The sequence below is a fragment of the Dendropsophus ebraccatus genome, chromosome 13, assembly GCF_027789765.1.
Source record: "Dendropsophus ebraccatus isolate aDenEbr1 chromosome 13, aDenEbr1.pat, whole genome shotgun sequence".
In the NCBI taxonomy this organism is placed as follows: domain Eukaryota; kingdom Metazoa; phylum Chordata; class Amphibia; order Anura; family Hylidae; genus Dendropsophus; species Dendropsophus ebraccatus.
Genome location: NC_091466.1, coordinates 70,941,648 through 70,958,704, shown reverse-complemented (window position 1 = coordinate 70,958,704; position 17,057 = coordinate 70,941,648). Strand labels below are relative to the sequence as shown.

Here is a 17,057-nt window from a genome sequence, read left to right as displayed (position 1 = left end):
ATAGGCCCAGTAAACTTGTTTACAGTTATTATCAGGCCCCCATCGCCCTGTGTTATAGGACCCTCAGATAGCAATGATTTGCTCCTGTTGCTCCTTCGAATAGGCTCTAAAGATCATCAAGCCCTGTGTAATAGAGGCTTTAGAATGCAAAATGCCATTTATAGATACTGGACTAGGGTAAACAGTATATGTTGCATTGGTGTCAGTCATGTCTTTTTTTATTTGTTTTAGGTTGTGTCTGGACACCATTGGGAAAAATGCTTTCCAGCTTGGAAACCAGCTGCCCTCCTTACCTATAAAGCTGCTCCAGCAGGTCAACAATAGGATCACGTTCTGGACAGCAGCCAGGTTCCGCCAGGGCCGGAGGGAAAGTTACGAGATCAATAACAACAAGGGCTGATGGCGGCCTCTCATACAAAGTCTATTTGCACTGGTCTTTAACCCTGTGGTTGAAGAACATGAGATACAGTATTGGTTAAATGTTGGGTAGGGGCTGATTTCAGCAGATCACTGATACAAAGCATTTTTCTTGTTCTTAAATGGTTTGTGTTTGGTTGCAGATGTTCATTTCACATAGGCCAGGAAGCTGGGGCGGTAAGAAGGCTTGGATATCGATGCTGACGTAAGATTTCTAAATGATAAGGGAATAGCTATAGGAATATATGGTATTGCACAAATAGGGAGGCAAAGCGTAGACAGCAGCTCCCAGGGATTCCACCAACAGCAAGCACACTATCTATCGGCATACCTAGTGTCTGCTGTAATCATATGTAAGGGCTACATTTAGTATATATACTGAGAAAGTCTCCTTGTGCTGTATACTATGCCACAACATGCCTTGGACTCACAGGCTTTCTTTAGGATTGTAGGTGTAGTGGTCCCTTCTATCTATAATCCGATGTCACTGCCAATTTCTGATGGTTTAGGAAAGGCATGAACGACTTCCCCTTTAAGAATTGTTTAAATGCGTTTATTATTTAAGCCAACTGGTGACCTGAGATAATTTTGCATTATAGTAGTTCTAGACTCTACTGCCAAATGCCAAAAGAGGAGACAGGCTGCAATATCTATTTACAGGGAACTATTTCCTCATGAGTACTGATGAGCCAACTTGCTGAACTCTCTGGTTCTGCAATATTTCTCGGAACTTGAATGCTCATTATTTGACTTGCAGCTGTCAAAGAAGTTGGATGCAGCCCTAAAGCTGCCAGGAAAACATGGATACAACCTATGGCTGCCTCCATGTTTTCCAGGACTCCCTATGGCTTCTTCTCCAGCCGCTGGAAATCAAATTCTGGCTTGAATAACCCGAACGTTCTGAATATTCACTCACCAGTACTCATGAATTCACATCTGGTCTGTCATATTTACAAGATATCGTGTCAGGGACTGATGCTGGTAGTTGGTCACGTGACTAGACCAGGGATGTTAAACTCACGGCCCCCCAGCTGTTGCAAAACTACAATGATGGGAATTGTAGCTTCGCAACAGCTAAAGCACCGTGAGTTTGACACCTGCTGCGTGTTGTCTAACCTGTGGGTGTTCAGCTTCTTTAGAATTACAACTCCCAGCATGCCCTGCTGAGAGATGTTAGCGGACACTGGAAAAGATTGCACCCTAGATGATTTTCTCCATTCTGATGTCAGGTCTACTTATGTGTGTCGGCCCTTTAAATGGTACCCAGCTTCTATCATTGCACTTTTTATCTTTGACCTTTAAGTATTGTGATAAGAGATGAATGCTTCCTGTACACCCCCGACTACTATTGGGTCTGCTGGAAATATTTATTGTGTACATCTTGTTTCATGTACTTCAAGTTTCAATATTTTGTTCAAAAGATGAGTATATATATATACATATATATATATTTTATATTTAAGGAAAAAAGGGGTTCACTGTGATATTTAAGGGGATGTTCTCCTAAATGACAGGCAGATTGTTAGGGTGTCCAGCAGTTATAAATCCCTACAGCCGAGAGCAGCAACGGACATAAGACAAAGGTACAAAAACACTAACGAAGTTCAATCAGCTTTCACTGTCTTAATGTTTTGTTTTTGTTACATTTAATATATAATAAATAAACTATTTTTAAAAATATAAGTTATGATGTCATGTTTAAAGACCCGCCCCCTGCTTAGTTACATTCAGAATATTCACCAAAACGTCTGGAAACATGGACATTCACACGTTCTGTATATACGGACCTTGAAACTCCCGACATCATCATTCTGAGCCGTAATTGTCGGACGTGTGAATTACTCCTAAGGATGACAATGACAAGTCAAATGGTGAGGGCTAGACAGAGCATCTCTAGAACGACTAGTGGGGTGTCCCCTGTACGTAGTGGTCAGTACCTACCAGAAGTACTTCAAGGTTACCAGAGATGAGGATAGCCAAGGTTCATTGATGTGTGTGGGGAATGATGGCTAGCTTCTCCTGTCCCATCCCTGCAATAGCGGCTGGAGAGCAAATAGATGAACAAGGCAGTGCACTTATATAGACGTTCATGAAGAGCTGGAGAATGCCTGGCACTATCTCTCCATACAATGTTGTGGGGGCTGCTGGCGTGCAGTCTTCGCATGTATGATGTATGCAGCACTACAGGTGGTGCGCCACAAAAAAGACCATACGCAATCCAAAAGTAAGTTCAACTGAGAGGCGGCAACTCAGCGTCTAAGTGCAACTTTATTTCAGGCAAACACCTGTCATCGGTTAACAGGCAAGGCAATCGCATAAGAAGTGTGTCCCACTGAGGCGTGAAACGGACGTAATCTCAGTGGGACTCTCTTGTTATGTGATTTCCTTGCCTGTTAACCGATGAACGGTGTTTGCCTGAAATAAAGTTGCACTTAGACCATGGGGTGTCAAACTTGGGCTCTCCAGCTGTTGCAAAACTACAACTCCCATCATGCCTGGACAGCTAAAGCTTTGGCTCTCCAGGCATGATGGGAGGTTTAGTTTTGCAAGAGCTGGAGGGCCTGAGTTTGACGCCTGTGACTTAGACAGTGAGTTGCCACTTGTTAGATGGACTCTTATTTTTTGGTGGTCCACTTATATAGAGATAAATGGGCGTTATCGCTGTAACAGCATGTTTTATCCTACAAAGATTTGTCTTGTGCTAGAGAAGGGAATCTAAGCCAGGTCTAAGCATGATGGGAACTGTAGTTTTGCAACAGCTGGAGGGCCGCAGGTTCCCCATCTCTGATCTAAGGCACACAGTGGGACATTCTGAACCTAGTGCATAGATATGAACTTGCCATTTAGGTAAATGCTTTTTTATAAAATCACAGAAAAAAAAAGACCTAGGGCCCCATTCACACATCTCCATAAACAAACAACATTACGGGTGTGTACCTACAGCTGTCCGCATTTGACTCACGTGTCGTTATTTTTGGCGGCATTGGATCATAGCGACTATGGATGTGTAAAGAGGTCCAATCAAACCAATGGGTACTATACTGTCCTCCATCACAGATCCGTTACTGCAGACAGTGTAATACTGATGTGTGAAAAAAGCCTAATAATGTGAATTTTATAGATGATAATTGATAAACCATTGTCTTCATCGATCAAGTGAGGGCTGGGGGCAGAAACGCCCACTGATTCTTGAAGCCAGGAGAAGCGCACAGCTCAGCCCTTCTCTCTGACTGGCTCCTGATGCCAGACAGAGACTGAGAGTAAAGTGCTCAGCAAAATTTGCCCTGATAACCTGATCACTGCATGACAGGGCTGAAGAGAGTCACAAGAGGTCTATGAGACTTCTAAAAGTACAAGTAGACCGCCAGTGACCGTGTCCGCCGCTAGGGGCGCTAGGTGAATGAGACTTTTCCAGCTTTAGACCGCCAGTGACAGTGTCCGCCGCTAGGGGCGCTAGGTGAATGAGAGTTTTCCTGCTGTAGACCGCCAGTGACAGTGTCCGCCGCTAGGGGCGCTAGACTTCCATCCCTCCTGCCCACCTCTATGACGGCGCTCAGCGCTGTCTTATTTACATGCGACCGTTGCGTCTAACGTCCGCGACTGGACGTTGTGACGACTTCGGTTCGCTTAGGGATGGCGGATAACGATGCCGACCCCCCTGCCCCAGTGGTGGAGGAAGAGGACGATGAAGATGATGATGACACCGATGAGGAGGCGGAGGCAGGACCCGGGGCGGACGACAATCTCCCGGCGGAGAGGAGCGGTCACGTGGCTGTCACTGACGGGACTCGAATGTTTGTGTGGGGCGGATACAAGGTGACACTGACCTGCTGAGACTTGTAGTGCTGCCGCTCACCGCTACACACTGGGCCTCCAGTATAGACTGCAGAATATACGGGGCTGTTGCCCATAGCAACCAGTCAACTGTTTTTTCAGACTGGCAGTCAGGTCTTGAAAGTGAAAGAAGCAATCTGATCGGTTGCCATAGGCGACTGCTTTACCTCATGCTGCACAGGTCTATAGATCTCAGGCCGGTCTGTAATATCTGGGGGGCAACGCGCTATTGTGGGGGCGGCTATTATAACGGAGGATTGTGACACCCTTACACTGTGGGGGAGATTTATCAAACATGGTGTAAAGTGATAACATGGTGATGTCACTTCCTGGATAACATGGTGATGTCACTTCCTGGATAACATGGTGATGTCACGACCTGACCCCCAGAGCTGTCCGGGCTGTGGCTGCTGGAGAGGATGATGGCAGGGGGGACACTGAGGGACACAGGACACTGGAGGGACACTGACCATCCCTCTGCCATCATCCTCTCCAGCAGCCACAGCCCACACAGCTCTGGGAGTCGGGTCGTGACATCACCATGTTATCCAGGAAGTGACATGACCATGTTATCCAGGAAGTGACATCACCATGTTATCCAGGAAGACAAAAACGTATCCCCTGTCCTAATGATGCGTTTACACAGGCAGATTTATCAGCGATACCCCGTAATCTTACTTTTGTGATGTCCAGCGCCGTATGCTAATCAGCCCCAAGTAGTCAAGGTGGGCTGAACTAGTCACGGTCCCGGGCGCTGTAATCACGCCCAGACGCTTGCGCTCCAAGACGGCGGCGCGCCGACGTCTTCCGCACGCCGCGCACGCGCAGTACGTCTGCGTCTTCTCCCGCCGTACTGCGCATGCGCGGCATGCGAAAGACGCGGCGCGCCGCCGACGTGAACGCGGGCCAGAGATGACGTCGGCGGAGCGCAGGTCTTTAAATCACGCCCCTCTGGGCGTGATTACAGCGCCCGGGACCGTGACTAGTTCAGCCCACCTTGACTAGTTCAGCCCACCTTGACTACTTGGGGCTGATTAGCATACGGCGCGGGACATCACAAAAGTAAGATTACAGGGTAATAAAGGAGGGGACAGGGGGATGTTTGGGAAGCGTGCTGGCTGATGTACCAGCACGTTTCCTTATCAATGGGGGCAATTTCGGCGTGATTGGTTTCCTTTAAGTCTTAGTGGACCCCAATAATAGTCTTTGTATAAATCGTTATAATATTTCTATTTATTTTTACAGAATGCTCCGGTACGAGGGTTTTATGATTTCTATTTGCCACGGGATGAGATCTGGATTTACGACATGGTGAATGGAGTCACCTGGTGAGTGGGAATCCAGCTTGTATACTGCTCAGTTGTTCTGTGACTTCTGTCTGGCAGATGCTGGGGGAAGAAGGATGTAGCTTGCTGATATATTTTTCCTATAGCGCCCTCCCCAATACAACAAGCTATTATGTTGCAGGCAAAGAATGAAAACCAAGGGAAATGTTCCTCCATCGATGTCTGGCAGCTGCGCCGTATGTGTGGATGGAGTTCTGTACCTGTTCGGAGGTCATCATGCCCACGGAAACACTAACATGGTCAGTATATAACAGAAGGGGCTGCAGAACATCTCAAATAAAAACATCATGAGGGGAACTGTAATATGTTGGGGTTTTTTTGTTGTTTTTTTTTTTATAACTATTGTATTTTGTAACTTCCCTTACAGCTTTTCATGTTGAACCTGAACTCCAGAGATAGTGAATTTTTCTGGGAAAAGGTAGAATGTAAAGGAACTCCGCCGTCTCCAAAGGATAAACTCGGTGTGTGGGCTTATCAGAACAAGTGAGTGTCTGTAAATGCTGATCTCTCTTTTTATTGTGACCTTTCTGGTCATTTATTAGGGGGATCAGTGGTTCCCCCTAACAGAACATTGGTTAAAGGGTAACAGTCTTTACCCCTCTCAGTACCAGAAACATTAGGGTGCCAGAACTTTCTTTTGCAGTCTTAGGGCGGGTTCACACTACGGAATTCTCGTGGACAAATAAGTGACATGACACTTCTTTCAGCGTATAGCGGAATACGCTGGCCCATAGAATGGTGTCTATGGAGCCGGCGGAAAGGCGCCCAGATGTGCGGGCGGACAGCTTACGGAATTCCGCGGACATTGTTCGCGAGAATTCCGTAGTGTGAACCTGCCCTTAGGGGCCGGCGTATTCCGCTATACGCTGAAAGGAGTGTCATGTCGCTTCTTTTAGCAGATCGCGGAATATGCCGGCGTTAGAATGGTGTCTATGGAGCCGGCGGAAAAGCGTGTGCCGGTGCGGGCGGACAGCTGACAGAATTCCGCGGACATTGTTCGCGAAAATTCCGTAGTGTGAACCCGCCCTTAAAGAGGTTGTGCCATCCTGCAAAGTTTTCCCTTATCCACCTGATTGGGGATTATTATCTGTCTTTGGGGAATCCAACTGCTGGAGCCCTTTGCAGTCTTGAGAACAGGGACCCAAGTCTCCATTAAAATGAAGTGGCGGATCGCACATGCATATGGACACTCCATGTATTCTGTGTGGGAGCGGTCGGGCTGGTTCCAGGGCTTCCTTAGAGAATAAATAGTGCAGCCATGATTATGTGCAATCTGCTGCTCTGTCCTAATACGAGGCTCTGGTCCACCTCCATTGGTCAGATAATTATGTTCTTTCCTACGAATTGGGGATAACTTTGTAGGATAGGAAAACACCTTTAATTTTACCCAATGCCCGACTTACTTTTCCTGTATGTGTAGAGGCACTTCTACTCAGTTACTGAGCTCTCCTATGTGGCAGATTGAAAATCAGTAAAAACAGCATTAGGTCATGTTCACATTCTGTAAGAACAACAGCAGCTGTCTTCATGTTGCCAGATACATATCATTTGATTTTAATTAGAATTCGGGCACCTTCGGCTGAAATTAAAATAGACCTGTCAATTATACTGTATACAGGGTGTATACACTACGGCTATTGTGCTATTTATGTCTCTAGAACTAAGCACTGTTAATAAACAACGGCCGTTTTACTACCAAATAGTGTCTAATAATAACGTGATGAAATAATAGCATCCTGTCTATCTATCTGTGGCTCTATAATGTCAGAGGGGTTATGACTCTTTATTCTGTTTTCAGGCTCATCTACTTTGGTGGATATGGTTATTATCAAGAAGATTCGGTTGGGACGTTTGAATTTGATGAAACCTCTTTTGGAGTACGTATATCAGTATAGAATATTCCTGCCATTTTCATATGTCTGTTCAGTAGAAACTCTTCTTCGGTTGCATAGAAGAGCTGGCCATACCTGTGCAGGACTTTCTGTATTAAAGGGGTATTCACCCCAAGGGCTAAAAAATTAAATGCTCCCAAACCTAACTGGTCTCACTTACCAAGTCCCCCTGAGTATTTTGAGCCGTCCCACGTCTTTTTTGCTGCTGCCGTTCCTGGGTTAATAGTTTTTCTAAAAGGCCTGTTTATATCCAAGATGGCGCCGGCCAGGAAACTACATTTCCCATCATGCAGTTCTTCTCCCTTAGCTTTCTTTCCTGCCAACTGCTCCTCATTACTACATTGGATGAGGGAAGTGGGGCTAGGTGTCATTGCCATAGAGCAGTCAGAGAGGGAGACTGATGTGCAGCAGCTCCTGGCCAGGTCTCTCTGACAGCTGACACCTTTCCCAGCCCTGCTGTAGAATCACTGTTTGGGCTGTGTAGCTCCGTCCATGACAGCAAACACCCCCTCCCCCGACCCATGCTTATCACTCTCATTTTCCCTTGGTCTCCTTCAGTCAGGTCCCTGACAGCCACAGCTTTATGCAAATGACAGAGTCCGGGGCTTCACACAGTCAAGAGAATGAGAGAAAAGCCAGGGGGAGGGGGCTGCCCGGACCGAGCTACACACAGTGAGGGAGAAAGTTATCAGCATGGGGGGAGGAGGGGGGAGAGCTGCTGAGGACGGAGCTACACACAGTGAGGAGACTAAAGAAACAGTGGAGGGAGTGACAGCTGCCAGGGACCCGGATCAGCACAAGACCAGACCAGGCGACAGTGAGGAGACTGAGGGAGGTAGATAGACTTCAGGCAGCAGAGGCTGTCAGGTGTCCTCACTTCAGCCTATTGAAGGGAGGGAGGGAGGACACGTGACAGCCGACTCCGAGGGTGGGGGCCAGGAGAGGGAGCGTGTCGGGGTGGACTGGACTGAGCTCATTCTCTGCATGCCAGGGGGGGTGAGGAGACAGAGAAAGCAGCAAAAGGATACAGAACACATAATAACTTGTATTGGTCCATATGTTAAGCTGGGGGTGGTTTTTTACATAGTGTAAAAAAGATTTTTGGGGGAATACCCCTTTAAAATTTAAGAAAGTTCACTGAGATACTACTGTCAAAATGATGGGTTCTATTGACCAACCTTCCAATCTACCTTCTTACTTTTTGCTTTGCCTCTTAGTGATATGTTTGTCTCCCCTTTCTTGTGTCTTCTCTTTGTCGCATTCTTGCTACACGTGGGCGTGTTTCCTCACACTTTTGACACATATAACTGTTAGAATCTGGACGGGTGCCCTCATCTGGTCTTATACTGGATTCTGCCCAGACTTGACTGTGTTTGATTTTACTCTAAATAAAGGATTTAAAAAAATGTTTGGGCTTGGTAACGTTATCTAAACCCAAATGGGTCAGCATTTGATTCTCTGTAGCTGTAGGGCTGCCTATGGCCTATATCTGTATCCATGTTTTCCAGGATTTCCTAGGGCTGCACCCAACTTCTCCAGCTGCAAGGAATCAAACGCTGAGTGTTTGGGTTCAGATAATGTTGGTGAACCTGTACATTTTGACAGATCCGTTCAACACTACTGACTCCTGCTATCAGTGTGATTGGGCCCTTGGCCAGGAAGTTGCACGCTTCCACTGGTTATAATGCACAATCCCTGCAGGTTTTAGGACTAAGGGTGCGTGCACACTACGGAATAGCCGCGTATAACCCGCAGCGTATTCCGTCGCTCGACCCCGCACGCGGTGCGCACATCCGCCCGTGCCATAGACACTATTCTATGTACGGGCGGATTCCGCGTGCCGTCGAAAGAAGTGACATGTCAATTCTTTCGACGGAACGCGGAATCCGTCCGTGCACAGAATAGTGTCTATGGCACGGGCGGATATGCGCGCCGCCGCGTACGGGGACGAGCGACGGAATATGCCGCGGGTTATACGCAGCTATACTGTAGTGTGCACGCACCCTAAGAGTCTGTGTAACCTTAACTTTTGAACTGCCTTATGCCATGTCAAAAGTTATTACAAATGACAGTAATGATTTAGCAAAATCACTCTGTGGGGGAAGGGGTTCTAGGTGCATTTCTGTAATAAAGATAATTTTAAGGAATCAATATTTCTGATTTATTTCCAGAATATGGGTCTTCCCAGGGGTTGGAATAATCACGTCCATGCTCTACATCTGGACAGCTTCACTTGGCATCGCATTGTGACCACGGTAATATTCACCTAGGTGACTGTAACTGTACAAACCGTGCAAAAACATCCCAATAACCAAACCTTCTCTACAGGGTAAGTGTCCTTCTCCTCGAGCCGCTCATGCCTGTGCCACTGTTGGGAATAGAGGATATGTGTTTGGTGGTAGATACCGGGTAAGTACCATTTCCTACAGCGGGGTATCTTGGCACATTGGAAGAGCTTTATGCGAACAGTTTTGCTTTATTTTCTAGGATTCCAGGATGAATGACCTCTATTATCTAAATTTTGATACCTGGGAGTGGCATGAAGTGTAAGTAAATGGCTGAACTGTTGTCAGTAGGTGTGTATTTCTGTATTTCAGGGGGAGATATATAAACTCATATGCAGTAAGAATCATCTGGTGGTGACCACATGCTGCCACAAATGTGATAATTAAAGCTGATCGGTCATCAATCTGTTCCCTCCTTGTTGACATACAGGGACCGGGCCTGTACTATCAGCAAAAATTGTATAAATGTTTGGTTCAAGGAGAGCTCCGGTGATTGCTAAAATCCTGCAGGGGGAGGGGAGAAATTTATTGCAAATAGGCATTTAGCTCTCCTCATGCCTGCGGTGGGTAGCAGGAACCCAGGAAGTTGTGGTGATGTCACGACTCGTGGGAAATAGCCTGTCCCGGTTGCTGAACTGGCCACTCAGCCAATCAGTGACTGGAGCAGTGTCCCACCCCAATCACTGACTGACTGAGTGGCCAGTCCATCTGCCGGGTAGGGATTTGGAGATTGTGGAGCCTGGTGGGTCCTATGGGGGCTCCTTCTGCTTACCACCGTCACAGGGAGAGGTAAGTCTACTTGCAATCAGTTTCCCCCCTCCCCCTGCAGGATTCAGGATTTTAGCAGTCGCTGGATTTCTCCTTTAATATAAGTGATAGAAGATATCTCCCGCGTAATCCAATGGAGGCCTTTTTTGTACTGGTGGATCAAAATACTATGACTAATAGACGTACTAGTCCACAAGGTAGAAGTGGAGACACTGCGGTAAAAGACACTGTCATCTTGGTTATATGTGCCCTAACCCTCACATGTAGTTACGTGTAGGTAGGCTCTGACGCCATTGAATGTATTTCTGTGCCTTGATATTACATAACGGACGATGATGGGGATTATTGTCTTGTGTGATCTTCTTCATGGCAACAGGGTTTGCCCTTGCTACCTCCATGAGTACTATTGACAACTGTAAAAGGGGGATTGGTTTGGGTGGATGTTCTGGGTTGGAGGTGGGGGGTTTTGTTTTGTAAAAAATGAACGTTTGGAGTGTAAAAAAATCTTTTAATAAAGAAAATCTTGATTTAAAAAATAAGTGATAGAAGAGACATTGGAGTTAGTTATTTATCTTCATTCCTTTCTTTCTTTTCAGTATCCCACAAGGTGTCATTCCGGTAGGGAGATCCTGGCATTCACTAACACAAGCTTCCCAACACACCCTGTTTCTCTTCGGTGGATTTACCACAGACAAACAACCTCTGAGTAAGTGTCGCCGCTACATACAGTTCTGCTGAACAGAGAGCGGTTGTAGTCATCTGATTGTATATAAACCCACATTCAGCCATATTTGTTTGCATACATGTAGGAATACAGCTTTAAAGGGTCCTTATCTAGGTAGCTGTGAATCTGGCAGATAATGTCCTAACCTGAATGGGCTAAATTTGACTGGGTTTTCTGTGTTCAGGTGACACTTGGATTTACAGTATTAAAACCAATGAGTGGATTCCTTTCCAGAGCTGCCATGCTGGTAAACCCAGGTAAGAAGCTGATGATTGTGGCTTGTGTGATGCATTTTGGCTTGTGAAAGGACAGAGTTACAGAAGCCATCCACATTAAGTGGTTTATTTTATTTACGTAAGTAAAGGATAATAATGCACAGAGATTAAAGTGACACTGTCACCCGCTTTATGCATTCTGACATCTCTACACAGGTGTAAAGGGTAAATTTAGCGGTTTTCATACCTTATTCATATTATACGTCATGGTGTTTGTTATAGTAAAAAGTGTCCTTTTATCAACGGCAGATTATATTAAGTGGGCGTGGCCTCACGGCATTAACGCCACTTAGCCCCACCCATAACGCCATCGTTGGCCACACCCCCTTGACGTCCATTGGTTGGTCGACGTAAAGGGGGTGGAGTAGACCTTTCGGCCAGCCTGTTCCAATGGCCGGCGAGGGGGTGGGGCCAACTGTGGTGTTGTGGGCGCAGCTAAGTGGCGCCAATGCCGTGAGGCCACGCCCACTTAACACAATCTGCAGTTGATAAAAGATGACTTTTTACTTGAACAAGCACCATGACGTATGATATAAAATAAGGTATGAAAACTGCTAAATTTACCCATTACACCTGTGTAGAGATGTCAGAATGCAAAAAGGAGATGACTGCGCTGCAAAAGCACATAGACACATACAGGTTTGCCAATGTTTTTTCTGCAGAAGAGGAAACACTTTACACCCTTAAAAGTCGTCTTTACAAACAAGCGAGATTTTGTGTCCTGCGAGATAATATATTGTGTGTTACCTGCAGGTTGTGGCATACAGCATGTGCCAGTAAAGAGGGGGAGATCTTTGTCTTTGGAGGATGTGCCAACAATCTTCTTGCCCATCACAAAGCAGTAAGTGCACATTTTATTCACGACTTAATGGCCTTTTACACAGGCCGATTATTGTACAAAAAAATTAAAATTGTTCAATTTAAAGCGTAACTGTCATATTTTTTTTTTTTTATAGCAGAAATCAGTAGTATAAGCGGTTTTAAGAAACTCTGTAATAGGTTTCATCAGCCAAAAAAGCCTCCTTCTGTACTCAAGAAGCAATCTCCCAGCCTCCCCCCCTGACTTCTTATCTGTGCATTATCAGGCAAACACGTCTTCATTACAGAGAAGCCAGTGAAGACGGGTTCTGCTCTCTCCATTCTATCCTTATAGAGGGGGGAGGGGCTGGGGGAGATGAGGGAGCAGGAAGAGGTGACATGAAGGTCAGTTGTTTGTAGACTGTCTGGGCACCTAAAATGCAGGATTCTGGGGTCAGAAAGGTCAGTGCTTATCTATGAACTTACTGAGAGAAGATTGCAGGGTGTTGTGCTGTGCAGAAATCCTCCGTGCTCAGTCACTCCTAACAGCCCCCCCCCTCTCCATAGCCACATAATGGACACAGAAATCCTGCTGCTTCTGCAGTGAGGGAGGAGGCTGGGAGATTGCTTTTTCAGTCCAGAAGGAAACTCTTTTGGTTTATAAAACCTATTACAGAGTTTCTTAAAATCGCTTGTACTATTGATATTTAATGTTTTAAAAAAAATGGCCCTGAAATGACAGTTACGCTTTAAGGCTGGGTTCACACGCTGTATACTTCAGGCAGTATTTGGTCCTCAAGTCAGGTCCTCATAGCAACCAAAACCAGGAGTGGATTGAAAACACAGAAAGGCTCTGTTCACACAATGTTGAAATTGAGTGGATGGCCGTCATATAACAGTAAATAACGGCCATTATTTCAATATAACAGCCGTTGTTTTAAAATAACAGCAAAAATTTGCCATTAAATGACGGCCATCCACTCAATTACAACATTATGTGAACATAGCCTTTCTGTGTTTTCAATCCACTCCTGGTTTTGGTTGCTATACAGCCTCACAAATACAGCCTCAAATATACATAGTGTGAACCCAGCCCAAGGGTACAAACCCACACACCGTATAAGCAGCAGATACGCAGCAAATACGCAGCAGATTTGATGGTGCAGATTTGATGCTGAGTTCAGTTATTTAGATCTAATCTGCTGCGTATTTGCTGCGTATCGCAGCAGTAAATACGCTGCATATACGGTGTGTGGGTTTATACCCTTAGCGATAATTCTCTGGTGTAAATGTGGCAATGATCAAACTACGAAAAAAAAAAAATCATTAGTCTGTCGATGACATCTTTTAAGCTGACCTCAAATTCATAGTTAATTGTTCTCAAGTCTTTCAGTGTAAACTATCCAGAGTATATAGATAGGAATGCCATTACGATCATTTACAGTGTATATGCCAACGCAATTACGATCATTAGATCTTCTCGTCTAAACGCTGAGAAATCATTGAAAAGAAAAAAAACACTTAGCAATTTTGTGCACTTGGAGGATTAGGTTATGTTCACGCTGAGGAATAAGTTAGGAACTTCCAGCGGAATCTGCACTTAATTTTACACGTATTGTGCCCTAAAAATATGTACACAGCAATGTACCATTGTGTTCATTGGGATTTCCACACAGAATGTTCAACCGCGGATCCGCTTTCCGCCAAAAGAATTGACATTCTTTTTTCGGCGGATTGTGCTGAAATCACATAGAAGTCATTTGTGCTTTGAATTTCCGTTTTCCGCTCGTATTCTGCACCTATTCTGTCAGAGCTTTTCATGCAGAAAACCTTCCTCTTCAGTTCCTCCCCTATTCCTCAGTGTGAACATACCCTTAAGGCTGGGTTCACACTCTGGAAATAAATGCATGCCATTTTTTAATGCACATGGACATCATTCTGCAGTGCAATTTTAACAGGTGAACCAGAAAAGTCATTGAACCGCTCCACCACCTTTAGATTTAGATTTTATGTATGTTTTTGTTAGATAATATTCTCTCCTTAAAGTCCTAAAAGATCTCTGGGACATATTCACACTTTGTTTCAGACTGTAACCTGGGCATCCACGGGAGCCACCGGGGAAATCTGCCCTCCCAGTAACAGTAGTCACTCTCAGAGTTTATGTGCTTCAAGCCAGCAGCTATGTAATGCTGGACGGAACCTAGTGAACATGAGATTGCTGAGACTAGTACAGGCATTGGCACGGCCATTACTCGGGCTAGGAAAGAGAAGACGTATGTATAAGCCACCTCTGTCACTAGCTGGCAGTGGTAGCTGTAAAGCAGTGATGCCTAAAGACTGTTGTTACTTCACCTGCTGTCATTGTGACATATAATTATGCTATTTAGTGCCATATTAATGTAAGTGGTTTATGATGGCTCAATACAGGAAAGCATCTGCGGAGTTATGTATCCTCTATAAATAGCAATTACTCTTAGGATTCCAGGCTTACACTGCCTCCTTTCTCCACAGGCTCATAGTAATGCAGTTCTAGTGTTCCCTGTACAGCCGAGGTCTCTACTAAGGTAAGTCTTTATGCTGATTTATTTATTACAAGGTATGAATGGTTCTTCCAGAAACAGCACCACTATTGTCCTCAGGTTAAGTATGGTTTTGGAACTGAATTGTAATACCACACACAACCTGAGGACAGGGGTGGCGCTGTTCTTGCAAGAAAGTACATGTGTTTAAATCCTGGATAACTCCAAACAGCATCCTGAGGTTACCAAAATCTTGTAAATCCCATTCTGCACTTGACTTTTGCAAAACATAAGCAGACAAGCTGGCCGTACACTGAGTTCAGAAACGTTGGTTAAACTCATTCCCAATCCAATTTGTATGGGGCAGTGCCCCACACAAATGCAGATGTTGGGGAAGAGGATCCAGCAGTTTCTGCATGACTGATCTTGTCAGCAATAAAATAAATATGCATGCCCAATGGATCTGAGTGTGCATATGCATGGGGAGCTGGGTGATTTAGCAGTATGCAAAGAACTTTCTATACATGCATTGTTTTAATAAAGTTTATTACTTTGTAATATAACTTCGTTCAAATAAATATTGATAGTTTATTTTATTTATATACTATTAAAGGACAACTCTGGCGAAAATTTTTTTTGGCTTATTTAACACACATTACAAAGTTATATAACTTTGTAATGTGGTTAAATACCCGGTCTGGCCCCCTTCCCCCACTTTCCGACCCCCTCCCCCCCACCCCGGAAGTTAAAGAACATATACATTACCTATTACGGTCGTCACGGTCCTCTTCTCTGGTGTCGGGTGACGTCAGAGCTGGGGGGCGGTCCGGGTCTTCTTCCTCCTCGGCGTCTTCATTGAGAGTGAATGGGAGAGAAAAGGCTGCTGGTGCACATGCGCACCAGCAGCCTTTTCATTGGCTGGAGCGCATCACATGGCTTCCAGCTTGCTCAGCCCTGATTGGCTGAGCTTGCTGGAAGCCATGTGATGCGCTCCAGCCAATGAAAAGGCTGCCGGTGCGCAAGCGCGCTGGCAGCTTTTTCTCTCTCATGGACCCGGAAGAAGGAGACATCGCTGGACGGCGGACGCAGGTGACGGTGAGGCGGACGGCGGGCGAATGGAGTGGCGATCGTCACCGGAGGGATGGTGAGTATGGTGTCTGTGTGTGTCTGTGTTGTTTTTTTTTTGGGGGGTCCCGCCGGAGTTGTCCTTTAAACCTTGAGGGTCAACACAGGCCTCTCTGTTACTACCAGTAGTAGTGGGGAACTGAAGGGCTGTCCAAGCCCTGGTCTCAGCACTTGATCAGGGCAGGGGAGCAGCAACCAGGGCTTCAGCAGTCTTGCAGTTCTACACCCGAATATTGGTGATAACAGAGACCGCTACACATTTATTTTATTGAAGTTGTATTACAAAGTAAGGGCCAGTTCACACAGAGTAAAAAAGAGGTGGAATTCTGCAATGGAACTCTCCTCCGCGGAATCCCGCCAGCCTCCTTCTCAAAAGGCTGTCTAGGGGAGGACCTGCACGCCTCTCCGCTCAAAGAATTGACATGTGAGCTCTTTGAGCGGAGAGGCATGGAGACAGGAGACGCGTGAGCCCTCCAATAGACAGCCTGTATGACACAGAGGCTGGCAGGATTCCGCGGAGGAGTTCTGAATTCCGTCGCACAATTCTGCCTCTTTTACTCAGTGTGAACTTGCCCTTATAGAATTTTATTAAAACATTGTCCTCAGTTTTAGTGTGGTTTTGCAGCTCAGTTCTATTGAAGTGAGTGGATTTGTAAAACTACATATGCCAGGTGTGGTGCAGTTTTGTTAAAAAAAAAAAAAAAAGCAGCCATGTTTTTCTAATCTTGGATAATTCCTTTAAATCAGCAACTGTATAAAGTAGTGTATCTGCCTTATGGGAGTAATGCATTAATTTCACTTATTTACTTATCTTTTGCCAGACTTTCCCTAGAGACTGTGATTTCCCTTAAAGAGATTCTTTCCGACTCACTGGATTGTCTCCCTAAACACTTACTCCACTACGTCCATCAGAGGTTTGCCAGTGTTAACAACACATGTGGGTCCTGAAGAGCAAAGCCTCCCAGCTGTATATAAGTCATATTGTTTCTTGTTTTAGGGGTTTTTTTTTCCTGTTAGTGGTAAAAGATCTTATTTTAGTGTAAATATATTTAATAAATGTGAAGAATTCAAGAA

General features: G+C 45.4%; 2 protein-coding genes and 1 long non-coding RNA gene across 4 annotated transcripts in view; 2 read left to right on the top strand and 1 right to left on the bottom strand.

The window, feature by feature from the left end:
* KLHDC1 (kelch domain containing 1) overlaps positions 1-2,098 on the top strand; it is an 11,666-nt gene extending 9,568 nt beyond the window's left edge. The window contains exon 13 of the mRNA XM_069950526.1: positions 232-2,098. Within this exon, the coding sequence (XP_069806627.1) occupies positions 232-400 (169 nt within the window). The 3' untranslated portion in view covers positions 401-2,098. The remainder of the gene's footprint in view (positions 1-231) is intronic.
* LOC138771083 (uncharacterized) overlaps positions 1-4,561 on the bottom strand; it is a 5,648-nt gene extending 1,087 nt beyond the window's left edge. Inside the window, exons 1-4 of one of the 2 annotated variants that reach the window (XR_011359545.1) lie at positions 4,245-4,561; positions 2,359-2,459; positions 2,205-2,261; positions 294-443 (exon numbers count right to left, since the gene is read on the bottom strand). This is a non-coding gene — a long non-coding RNA (uncharacterized lncRNA). Of the gene's footprint in view, positions 1-195; positions 444-2,204; positions 2,262-2,358; positions 2,460-4,244 lie in introns of those variants that run through there. The other variant, XR_011359544.1, reaches the window with a different exon arrangement.
* Positions 3,889-17,057, top strand: KLHDC2 (kelch domain containing 2). Its single transcript, XM_069950525.1, has 13 exons — positions 3,889-4,233; positions 5,497-5,579; positions 5,719-5,836; positions 5,965-6,080; positions 7,396-7,474; positions 9,661-9,744; positions 9,818-9,898; positions 9,977-10,035; positions 11,139-11,248; positions 11,451-11,523; positions 12,295-12,382; positions 14,851-14,903; positions 16,805-17,057. Exons 1-13 carry the CDS (start codon positions 4,051-4,053, stop codon positions 16,929-16,931), a joined length of 1,254 nt encoding a protein of 417 aa, XP_069806626.1. The 5' UTR covers positions 3,889-4,050; the 3' UTR covers positions 16,932-17,057.

What these genes read in the sequence shown, in the direction of transcription:
- KLHDC2 (XM_069950525.1), top strand. Translation starts at nt 4,051, where the DNA reads ATGGCGGATAACGATGCCGACCCCCCTGCCCCAGTGGTGGAGGAAGAG. An exon ending in ATGGTGAATGGAGTCACCTG is followed by an intron (nt 5,580 to 5,718) that starts GTGAGTGGGAAT and finishes ATTATGTTGCAG; the next exon opens with GCAAAGAATGAAAACCAAGG. An exon ending in TTCTTGCCCATCACAAAGCA is followed by an intron (nt 12,383 to 14,850) that starts GTAAGTGCACAT and finishes CTTTCTCCACAG; the next exon opens with GCTCATAGTAATGCAGTTCT.